The sequence below is a fragment of the Macrotis lagotis genome, chromosome 7, assembly GCF_037893015.1.
Source record: "Macrotis lagotis isolate mMagLag1 chromosome 7, bilby.v1.9.chrom.fasta, whole genome shotgun sequence".
In the NCBI taxonomy this organism is placed as follows: Eukaryota; Metazoa; Chordata; class Mammalia; order Peramelemorphia; family Peramelidae; genus Macrotis; species Macrotis lagotis.
In genome coordinates, this window is record NC_133664.1 from 42234755 (window position 1) to 42247291 (window position 12537).

The window sequence follows — 12537 nt, forward strand, 5'->3', positions numbered from 1 at the left end:
AGTAGGTTCCAGATTTGAAAACTGAGTAGATATGGGGACTGAAGGAAAGGAAGAGTAAAAAATAACTCAAAATCCAAGAAGGATGGTTGTACCAATAACCAAAATGGCAAAATTGGGGGGGGGGATTGATGTATAGGAAAATACAATGAGTTGTGCTTTGGATGTATTGGGCTTGAAATACCTCTGATGAATATGGGTAGAAAAAAAAACAGCAGAGAGTTATTAATACAAGAGTAGAGTTCAAGAGAAAAATTAGGACTGGATAAGGTTAGATTGGGAAGTAATCTGTATAGAGATGATAACTGAACCCAAAGGAGCTATGAAGTTATGGAGAGGGAGAATGTGGAGAAGGAGAAGGGCCCAGGTCAAAGCTGTAAAGGATGTTCAGAGGTCTGGAAGAGGAGAACACTCTAGAAAAGGGAAAAGGGAGGAATGGTCAGGTCAGGCAGAAGAATAACCAACAGAAAGTTGTATTCAGAATCCAAGGAAGAAAGTATTAGGAAGGTGCCTGATGGTTTCAAAAGCAACAGAGGGGTTAAGCAGTACCAGCACTGAGAAAAGGCCATTGCTAGATTGCAAAGGGCTGCGAAGTGAACAGAAGATGAAGAAATGGAAGCAGTGAGCGAACTCTTTCTAGGATTTGGTTATAAAGGGATAAGAGATGCAGGATGAGGGTTTGAGAGGATGGCAAGGTCAAGTGAAGGTTTCTGTTTTTTTTAAAGATGAGCATGGCCTACCCATGTTTATAGGTGGTAAGAAAAAAGAGACCTGAATAAGAAAAAACTTGGTAAAAAACCATTCAGAAGAACAATTGGAACTGTGCCCAAGAGGGCTATAAAACTGTGCAAACCCTTTGACCCAGAAATAACCATTAGTAAGTCTGTATCCCAAAGAGATCAAAGAAAAAGGGAAAAGACCTATTTGTACATAAATTTTATAGCAGCTCTTCTTGTGGTGACAAGGAATTGAACATTCAGGAGATGACCATCAAACCACTTGGGAATGGCTGAACAAGTTGTGGCATATGATTGTGAAGGAATTCAATAGTGCTACAAGAAATGATGAGCAAAATGGTTTCCTTTTTTTGAACAATTGTAACTTCAGTCACTTTATTTTTAAATTTTTTTCCAATTACATATAGAAATAGTTTTCAATATTCAATATCATTTATGCAAATTTTTCTACTTTCCTCTCTTCTCTCCCCGCAACCCCATTGCTATCCAGTTATATATGCAAAATCATGTTACATATATTTTCACATTAGTATGAGAAAGAAGAATCAGAACAAAAGGTAAAAACTATGATAAAAGAAAAAAACAAAAAGCAAATTAAAAAAAGCAAAAATAGTATACTTTGGTCTACATTCAGACTCCATCAGTTCTTTCTCTGGATGTGGATGGCATTTTCCAACATGCAAGTTTTTTGGAATTGTCTTTGATCATTGAATTGCTGAGAAGAGCTATGTCTACCACAGGTGATCATCAAACAATGTTGCTTTTTTAAAAGATTTTTGCAAGGCAATAGGGTTAAGTGACCTGACCAAGGTCACACAGCTAGGTCGCATTTGACCTCGGATCATCCTGACTCCAGGGCTGGTGCTCTATCCACTGCACCACCCAGATGCCCCCAGTGTTGCTATTAATGTGCATAGTGTTCTCCTGGATCTGCTCATTTCACTTAGCATCAGTTCAAGTAAATCCTTCCAGGTTTTTATGAAATCTGCCTGTTCATCATTTCTTAACTCATAATAGAATTCTATTATATTCATATACCACAGCTTGCTCAGTCAATCCTCAATGGCTGGGTATCCTCTCAAATTCCATTTTTTTTTGCCACCACAAAATGAACTGCTATGAATACTCTTGTGCATGAGGATCTTTTCCCCTTTATTGTGATCTCTTTTTGGTACACACCTAGAAGTGGTATTGCTAGATCAAAGGGGATAGATAAAGCAGTTATGTAGCCCTTTGGACAGTCACAAATTTTGGAGTCACAACTCCACCAACAAGGGCAAAATAGTTTCAGAAAAACCTGGGAAGACTTATATGAACTGAAACAAAGTGAAGCGAGCAAAACCAGGAGAGCACTGCATATAGTAAAAGCAATATTGCAAGGATGATCAACTATGAGAGACCTAGTTACTCTGATCAAGACAATGATCTAAAACAATTCTAAAGATGAACAATGCTATCCATCTTGAGAGAGAACCGATGAACTTTGAAAGCAGATTGAGACATATTTTTTGTTACTTTATTTTTCTCCTTTTTTCCCCGAGTTTTCTTTTGTAGTATGGCTAATATGGAAATATTTTGCATAACTTCATATGTATAATCAGTCTCAAATCGCTTGCCTTCTCAAGGACAGGGAAGGGGCAAAAGAATTTGAAATTCAGAATTTTAAGAAAGTGAATATTAAAAAGATGCACTAAGGGGCGGCTAGGTGGTGCAGTGGATAGAGCACCAGCCCTGGAGTCAGGAGTACCTGAGTTCAAATCCAACCTTAGACACTTAATAATTACCTAGTTGTGTGGTCTTGGGCAAGCTACTTAACCCCATTGCCTAGCAAAAACCTAAAAAAAAAATGCACTGAGTACCTAGTACCCAGTCTCAGACTCTAACAGTTTTGAGAGCATTGTAGCCATGAAGAAGAGTACAGGCAAGAGACACTTGGGGATGGCTGGTCACAGTTGTTACTTCATTTCTGAGGAAAATCAGACTGGAAAATCCACATTCATGAAAATGAAGTTCACTCTGAATTCTATATTTCTGTGATAATTTGCGGAAACTAACATTTATAGAAAAAAGATTTTAATGTTAACAGTCATAAACAAAGAACAAAGCTGGGAAGAGGAGAGAAGGAGAGAGGATAAAAGATTGACATTATAAAAATGTAACCTGTAAAGGCCAGTAAAAAAAGTATATTTTTATAGCAATCATAATTGACTTTTTAAAAATCACAAATTAATTAATTTCCTTATTGATTTCATTAACAATGTTATCCACTCAAAATCAGGAATCTATCCTGATAGACATAATTTAGAGATGTTGAACAAATTAGCATGACTGTAAAAAAGCAAATGTTTGAGTCATGTGACTGTTAAATTTTATAAGCTTTGTATCTCATTTAGAATTAATTCAGAGATTTATGTAGGGGGAAAATATCCAATGTTTATCTGTCAAAAGGCATTGCTCAAGACAAATTTTAGATATGTTGTTTTAGACACCGGTATTGTCATGGAGACACACAAGTATATCTAACTGTTGTTCTGGACATTCTCCCAAATGGTTTTTCAATCATTCCAAAAACAAGAAATGTTAAAATGCTCTGAACTCCCTCTATTTTATGATCATTAGCTTTTTAACCCTTCATTAGTATTAGCCCATATTAATCTCTCTCAACTAATTTCCAAGAAGACTACACATCACATCTTTTCAGTTTGGGGGCAGCTAGGTGGCACAGTGGATAGAGCACCAGCCTTGGAGTTAAGAGGACCTGAGTTCAAATTAGACCACTTAATAATTGCCTAGCTGTGTGATCTTGGGCAAATCACTTAACCCCATTGCCTTGAAAAAACAAACCAAAACACATCTTTTCCATTTGTTTAATTTTAAGAGTGGTCACTTTGTTGCCCCAAATCATTCACAAAAATTAGTTTATCCTCCAATTATATCATCCTCCCCCCCCCAAATCCCTGAAACATTTATGATTTTCTTTTGGAGTAAGTAGAGAACAAAATTTAGGCCAGAACATACACTGAAAAATTTAAATTTAAAAGGATTTTTTCATCATCCTTCGAATTACAACCTAAAGACCTAAACCTTTTAATGTAAAGTTAAAACAAAATACCTGCTTCTAAGAGCTAACCATCCTGCTCCTGAATTATCTAAGGGTGTCATTCATCTGTCCTTGCTGGTACCATGAAATGTTCCACCTTGGTTATCTATTTCAAAATTAGACTTAATAATTTTATATTTCCATAAAAAAACTTATGAAAGACCTACTTTATATAGAATTAATATATCATTAAACGCAAATCCATTAATTAAAAATTTCTGGGATTTTAGATAGGAATTTGGGGATGATTCACTAGTTACTATAAGAGAATGGAACATATAAACAAGACTTCAGAGAGAAATCTTTAAGTTGAATGAGAAAATCATTTTCAAGTTTACTATAAATGCTCACCTACATGTTATAACTTGTTATAGCAATTGAAAATCATTTCACTTTATGTGAAATTTTTTTTTAACTGTGTATTCAAATTATATGTAAAACACTCTTTCACTATTCTGGTTTTTTTGAATTTTGAGTTTCAAATTCTCTCCCTCTCTTCCTCTTACTCCCCTTCCCTGAGAAAGCAAGTAATTAGATATATATTATACATATGTAGTCATGCAAAAATATTTCCATATCTGCTATGTTGCTGACCAAAATAAAAAAACCTAAGGGAAAAAGAAAGTAAAAAAAAAGAATGCCTCAACCTGCACTTAGATTCTATCAGCTGCAAGTCATTTTAAACTCATATTGGACTTTTTTCTCATTTAAAATCACAAGAACTTAAGTAAAGAGAAGATAGGACATCTATGTACAAATAACTTTGTCATCTAAACATTAGATTATATTTCAAATATTCCTTAATTAAGAACTCACCTTTATCTGGGATCAATGCCCTCTGAAAGACTTCCTTCAGACTACTGTTCCCTTGCAAGAGTTGATGGCTAGGCAAGATAGCTATGTGGGATGCTCCATAGACAGCCTCTGGAGTTAACGCATAAGCAGACAACCTCTCCTCAGTCACTTTGCCATTGACCTGACAGGAATCATTAAAGAAAAGGTTTATTTCTCTCTTTTTTCTACAAGGTTCATTGCTATCTTTGTTCTTAAGGTAATCCCTCTTTGATACTTCCTTTCCACCCCTAATCAGTGGTCATTGAGAGCTGGTATTGGGAAGGAGGACAATGAGAGAGGACTGGAGGTTACCTCTCCAAAACAGGACTTGGTGCTAAAAACTTGAATCACTTTGCACTTTCCAGTGCAAGTACACTCCGAGAGAGGCTTTTACACAATGCTGCTGTTAATGTAAACAATGTTCTCCTGGTTCTGCTCACTCTGCTACATTCATATACCACAACTTATTTAGTCACTCCCTAATGGATAAGCATCCCTTCAATGTCCAATTCTTAGCCACTATAAAAAGAACTGCTATAAATATTTTTGTACATGTAGATCCTTTTTCCTTTCTATGGTCATTCTGGGATATAGATATAATAAAAGTATTCCTGGGATCAGATATAGTAAAGATACTGCTGGATCAAAACTTCCTAAGTTTTGAGTTTTACATTTTTCTCCCCCGCTTCCCTGACAGAAAGCAATCTAAACACATGTACAATCATGCTAAACATAGATCCATATTAATTCATGTTGTGAAAGAAGACTCAAATCAAAATGAAAAAAAAAACCAGTAAAAAAAAATAATAATTAAGAAAACTTTTGAAAAAGTAAAGATAATAAGCTTTGGTCTGTATTTAAACTCCACAGTTCTCTGGATATGGGTGATATTTTTCAGCACAAGTGTTTTAGAATTATCTTTGATTATTAGGCTGCTGAAATATTCAAGTCCATCATGGTTGATCATCACCCAAAGTTGCTGTTAATGTATATAAAGCTGGTTCTGCTCTGTTCACTCAGCATCTGTTCAGGCACGTCTTTCCAGATTATTCTGAAGTTCTGTCCCTCATGATTTCTTACAGAACAACAGGTCTCCATCATATTCATATACCATAACTTGTTCAGCTATTCCCCAATTGATAGGCATCCCCTCAATTTCTGGTTCTTTGCTGCTACACAAAGAGTTGCCATGACTACTTTTGTGCATGTGGCCATCCTTTTCCTTTCTTACAACCTCTGGGATGCAGACCTGGGTAGGGTACTGCTGGATCAAAGGGGACCCACAGTTTTATTGCCCTTTCCCACATCACTTTTCACATGTAACCCTTAGTAATTTGCTGAAACCTACAAGGCATCATATAGTTTTCTGCTACTTTCTGTGCATCTTCCAACTTTGATTCCTTGGCGGTCTTGGTGCTTGATGGTGGGCACCCATTGTTTTTGCTTTTGCCCTTTGTTTTTGAAGAGGGTAAATAATATCACTGATAGATAATAGCACTGACTTCCTTGTGAACTGGCTCTGAATGAGGTAGAGCAGCACAAAGTTGTCAGCCTCACTCTCTCTTTCAGAATCACTGAAGTCCAATGGCAAGGTAAAAGTCAGGACAACTGGCAGTGGCCCAGGATGCAGTAGATGACCTTGGTGTCTCTGATGTCTGACTAAGTTCTAAGTGTTCCAAAGAGCATGCTGCAACCGCCTTTGCAGTCACTGGATTGTTCTTATCTGCCCACTCTGCCAAGGGATGTCTTCACATGAATATGGCAGATACTCACCAACTCTCCAAGAGATTCGAAACCTGCCAGTTACCCTCAATCTTGGGTAGCTCATCTGCTGAGAGTTTAACTGGGGTGTGATCACTGCACTTGCTACAGCTTCTTAGAGCCAGCCACATGTGAGAGTTGGATGATAAGTGGACCCCAAAGATGGATGAACAGCCTTTTTCAAGGCTAGAATGCCCTCCTCCACACCAGAAGTGCCAGACCTCTGAATAACTAACTCATAAACCCCAAACTAGGAATCCACAGAGGATCACTGAAGAATATTGGTGTAAACTATGGGTTTTCATCTCAAGGAGAAGCTTGGAGTCACTGAAATCAATTGCAGAAGTTACAAAAATAATTCAGTAGGATCTCTTTCTTCCACTTGTAGAACTGGGGCTCCAGTTCATTTTCTCTAATTATTGTCTATCCATAATATATGAATGAATGGACCAATTCAATATGCTTTCCATCCAACTACATATAATATCGTCTTACCTTATTTCCCTGACAATAAACCCTTGCACGATTTTTTCAGGGTGCTTGTAATATAAGCCCCAGTTAGATCATCAGCCAGATGGGACATATTTATTAGCAAGTTCACTGCAACACTCAACAGATGTATTGAATTATAGATTGAATTATAATAATTTTAATATATAATTAAATATAAATAATATTATTGACATTAATACTTCAAATAAATGATACTATAAATTATAAATAAATCATAATTAAGTATTTGCAAACATCCAAGTCAACATCTCTGAGTGAGAGGTAAACACCTATGTAAACAGATGAACTCAAAACTTATTGCCAAATGACCAACTAGAGTACAGACACAATGCACAAATAATGTGGGCACTTGATAACATCTGGAGGGAAAGAAAGCCTCAGATTGAATGTTTCAGGCATTTATGTTGTTATTGAAACCAAAAAAGCCTGGTGCTCACTTGTTTTGTGAGATGGCCAAAGGGGTCTGCTTGTCCGGGATTCAGCTGGTGTTCACTGCGCTAAAGACATGAAGAACAGATCTAATAACGATTCCTGCAAGAATGACATCTACCTCCAGACTTTTGATATTGCAATAAATAAGCCATTCAAAGACCAATTGAGCATGGAAATCAGTGTCTACATTGAAAACAGAATGGAGAGAAATCAGCATGGAAACTTTGTAAGGCCAAGCCTGCAAGAGGTGGTGACTTGGGTGAAGAATTCATAGGATAGAATCACTGAGCACTGGGTTGCCAATGCACCACAAGCAGGTGATGTGGACAAGAAGTGCTCATTGAAGGAGAGTCTGGGGCTGGACGTGAGAGATTGGGGCCAATGGTTCTACTGGAAATGGAGTCAAAAGAATTCAGGTTAGAATTAAGGGTTTGGAGAGTTATGATGATGTTCCAGAAGAAGATGACATGACTATATTTGGATCAATGTAGATTTTTGTATATGAATAAATGTAGATTTTTGTACATGAATAAATAAATAGATGTTTGCTGCACATAAAAAAATAAAAAAGACATCCTCTGAAAATAAGCTCTAATAAGTCTTTTGGAGCAAAAAGTGATATAAGAGCCAGTCTTATTTTGGGGGAAATATGGTATATACCTTGTATATGTTTTGTTTTATCTGTGGATGTTGTTTCCCCCAGTAGAATGTTACCTCCAAGATAGAGCACACTCCAGAAGAGGACATCATTGACTGGGTCAAGACTGAGTCCAGTGTCAAATTCCTCCAGCTACCTAAAGGCCCCATGAAAGACACGCAGTGTAGGCCCTAATGGGGTAGAAGCTCCTGCTGCAGTTGTGTCCCATGCTGAACATCACTTTGTGTTTGTTCTATGCAGGGAGATGTTCAAGTTTAGAAACAATAGGAGAGGAACAAACTGATTTGGTTTAGGGAAAGGACTGGGTGAGGGAGAAGGGAGCCTGCTCTAGGGGTTCAGGCAGTAATGTGAATTTTTTATTTAGGGACTGTGAAAAGTACTCCAACAACATTATTTCTTAATCTATTTGAAAGAAATAATTTAAAACTACTTTCATACATTTTGTATCTTCTTATCATGTGCACTATAATATAAAACAACCAAAAGACCCAAGAAATGATGTTGGATTAACACGAACTCTTCCAAGTCCTTTCTTTTCCTTTCTGTGATAAATACTTTAATTTAGCTCTGACTTCCTCATGTCTTTTGGTTTCATTTTTAATGAGAATGTCAAGGTTGATAAGATTCAGTTATTTTAGGAATAAATCACTGGACATGCAGTACCAACATTTAAATTAAAGTTTATAAAGAGGTAGAAAACTATGAATATTAGCACTTTGTTCCATTTTTTTCCTGAAACCTTTAATTCAGAAGTAGAAGAGGACTGCACAGGATCTAGGTTATTTATATTTTTATTTGTATCGTGGATTGTCATGACTACAGGATTCATTATCAGGTTGACACATGTCAATCTTCCTGTATTTAGTTAGGTTGGTCTTTGAAAATCCTGTTGGAAGTCTGTTGCTGAGATGTGTATGAAGCCTGTCCAACATCACAGACCCTGCCATCACTTGCATTTGCAGGTGCAGTCTTCTAGAAACCAGAGTGACTCTTATTGCTACAATGAGGTGTCACAGCAAAAGTAATTTGATAGCATAAAATGAGTGCTTGATGAAAGGATAAATAGAGGATATGCATCCTTCACCTTTTATCATATGAACTATTAGACAAAATTGCTCTAAACAGTTATTTAGGAAAACGCAATGTTCAGGCTTTGATGCAATCAATATCATATCATCTGCAAGGAAAAAACATCTGTAGGACCTCAATATCCATACAAAATCCTTCTTGCATTTGGACTCTATGTTGGACATCTTCCGTGAGAGTGGCAAACACTATTGGTTAACATGAAGTCTCCCTGTTTTGTATTGCCTGATACACATAAATCAGGAGACTACTGAATAAAGTTAACTTTGTTGCATCTATAAAAGAGTCTTGGATGATCTTAACATAGGCAAGGCAGAAACCTCATTAGATAACAGTTTTTAAAGCTACACTTTGTTCTATCAAATCAAAAGCTTTTTTTAGTCAACAAAAAACCAACAGAGTGGAATTCCTTATTCTCTTTATCTTTTGGACAAACATTTGATCATAAAGATGTGATTTGCTACAGAACATAATTTGTTTTGAGTTTTGCAATTTTTTTACAATTGCAGAATATAATTTGTGACAGTGTGCAAGCTTCTATCTCATATTTTCATCAAATATAGCCTTGATCCATGATATTTGATCATGATACATGATATAGGTCATTCTTATAAAGCTTTTGCACAGGTAAAAAAAGAGAGGCATGTGGACTAGTCATTAATAATGTCCTCTCAACCACCTTTTTAAAAATTAGTAATACAGTCTGTATGTTTTATCCCCTCCTACTGTTTAGTTTACTCTTTTATTCCACATATATGGAGAATCAGTGCCTCAGTGTCCTCCAACATGACTCTCCTCCATGTGGACTTGACTTGGCCTCCTCTCACCGTCTTCATTTTCTTCAGTGTCATTTCTACTTCCTTATTTGGCACAGAACTGACATTTGTTATAGAAACGGTGACCTATCTAGAGTCCAGCTCAAATCTGGCCTCAGACATTTACTAGCTGTGTGACTCACGGCAATACAGTTACTCATCTGTGAAATGGGAATAATAATAGCATCTGTTTCCCAGAGTTGTTAAAAGATAAATTGAAATGATTGTAAAACACTGTGTGAACCTCATAGGGCTATGTAAAAGCAACTAACTCTGTTTTTCATCCTCCCTCCAATTTCATCTTGGGGTGCTTTTGGTATGATCTAGCATACCTGGGTCTGGTGTTTGCCTTCTGCAACTCTTGATGCCTCTCTTGGGTCTCAATGCTTGAAGAGGTGATAGTTAGCATTGAAGGCTTTCACTGGTCTACTTCATCAGCTATTTTTTTGTGGTTTAATGGCTTTCTATGACCAACAAACTCATCACCTAGAGGCCAGTCTAAAAATAATAGGTCCCTCTGTATTTAGTGAGGCTGGGTCTCAGAAAGTAAACACAGCATGTTGCTGGGGCTATTTCCAAAGCCTTTTCAAGACAGTAGAATCTGTCAGACAGAGTTTATGTGCCAGAGGCATGGTCTTCTAGAACGCAGCCCCCCCCCCCCCCCAATCTGGATGAGGCTGTCACAGAGGACTTTGGTGAGGGAATACATCAACTCTAATTTGAAAACCATACAACTGTGATGTTATGGAAACAATCACTTGCTACTTAACTGGTTCAAAAAATATCACAATAGAGTAGTTGGTGCCATGTCTCTCCACTTGGAAGAGACAAAAGGTCTATTGTTGAAAGCATTTCCTGGGCTTGTTTGACCGCTCTGATGTGGTGATTGCATTATATAGGCTAAACTCCCATAGGAAATGGTAATATTCCATTTTAACATGTTCTCTTTAATTTGTTTCTTATTTGCTGCTCCTAAAAAGAATGCTTGAACAGGTCCAAATTGGAGTTGTGTATCTGCATACCATATCTGGTCTTCTTTAGCTTATATATGACTTTAGTCTGGGCTCTAACAATTGGATGATCTATACACATGGACAGTTGAGTCAGCAATGCCTCCAAACTGGTAACCAGTCACTTCTTGTCTGTTAAAGTTGGCTCCATTTTCCTTGATGTTATCTTGATTCTTTCCACATTCACCACCTTCTAACTCTCTTCTTGAATATTGTATTGATGACATATTGTCTTATCTCCTGTGTAAGCTTTTGGTCTCTTGTTTTTTGAGCTTAAGCTATAGTTTTTTACATATTTTTTTTTTGTTGTCCTCACCTATGCCCATCTTTCCTCTTAAATTATTGAGCATTAAAGTTCATGTCAATTTAATCGAATTTACAAGCTTCTAACTCCTCATCCTTTGCAAAAGTTATTTGTTATAAACTTCAATTATTTTCATAGTGATCTTTTGGCTTATGTTCATCTTATGCTGTGAACAAGGATGAAATCAATTTAACAAACTTCTTTATCTGTGTCTTTGAGGCAAACCTAGGAGCCTGGCTTCCATTTAATGACAACTTCTTTAGATCTTCTGGTTTTGTTTATAACATGAATGTCAAGGGTAGCATGATTCATTTCCTCTGGTTAACTGATTAGTCCTTAGACAAGGATCTTATATTTAGAGATCCAACAGTTAAACTAACCCTTATGTGGATATTCTAAAAACTGTTTGATTCTTCACATCTTCTGCCTCCTATTCTTCCATTCTGTCATGAAGGACTGAAGAGGACTATGGTCCCCTCCAGATATTTTTCATGGTTTAAAGGCTTTCTATGTCTAAAAACCTCATCACCTAGAGGCCAGCCTAAAAACAATAGGTCTTTCTGTATTTAGTGAGGCTGGGTCTCAGAAAGTAAACACAAAGTATTGCTGGGGCTGTTTTCAAAGCTTTAACAGAATGGTGGAACCTGCCAGAGCTTATGTGCCAGAGGCACAGCCTTCTGGAATGCAGGGTTCCCCCTCCCCCCCTCCATATTTGGATGAGGCCATCATAGAGGACTTTGGCTGAGGGAACTCAACTCTAATTTGGAAAGTATTATCAACTGTGATGTTATGGAAACAATCACTCTCTACTTAACTGGTTCAAAAGATATTTCTTTGAGTAGATTACATTAATCCATGCAAATCTGTTTAACAGGGACCTACCTTCAAAGTGAAGTCAAGATAGCATCCATCACAGTCTCCTATCCAATGGGCTTGCATTCCTTTTATTCCATACCACTCAGGAAGGTCAGCCAAAGCATCATGCATTGCCTATAGAATTGGAAAGGAGATTGGAGACTCTCTGAGCACAGAACATACTCATGGAAATACATGAATGAAGTGGGGGAATTGAGTGAGAACTGTGGAACTACCATCTTTTCTAGTTATGGAGTCCTGGTTGGAAGAATGGAGTGTCATTTGGAAATCAAAATAACTGTGCTAGTTTATTTAGAACTGACTTCTGAAAGACTGAGTTGATTGACTTCGCTATTATCTAAGTGCCAAGTTTTCATGGTAGTGAGAAAATCAGCTAAGAAAAGATGATAATTAGACTCTTTGGTGATTACTGCT

The 12537-nt window shown here is 37.0% G+C and overlaps 1 protein-coding gene across 2 annotated transcripts in view; it reads right to left on the reverse strand.

The window, feature by feature from the left end:
- Positions 1 to 12537, reverse strand: part of LARS2 (leucyl-tRNA synthetase 2, mitochondrial) — a 134391-nt gene that overhangs the window by 69213 nt on the left and 52641 nt on the right. For both annotated transcript variants that reach the window (XM_074195867.1, XM_074195866.1), the window contains 2 exons: positions 12130 to 12237; positions 4651 to 4810 (listed from right to left, as the gene is read on the reverse strand). In XM_074195867.1, coding sequence (XP_074051968.1) covers positions 4651 to 4810; positions 12130 to 12234 — 265 coding nt within the window. In that variant the 5' untranslated portion in view covers positions 12235 to 12237. The remainder of the gene's footprint in view (positions 1 to 4650; positions 4811 to 12129; positions 12238 to 12537) is intronic.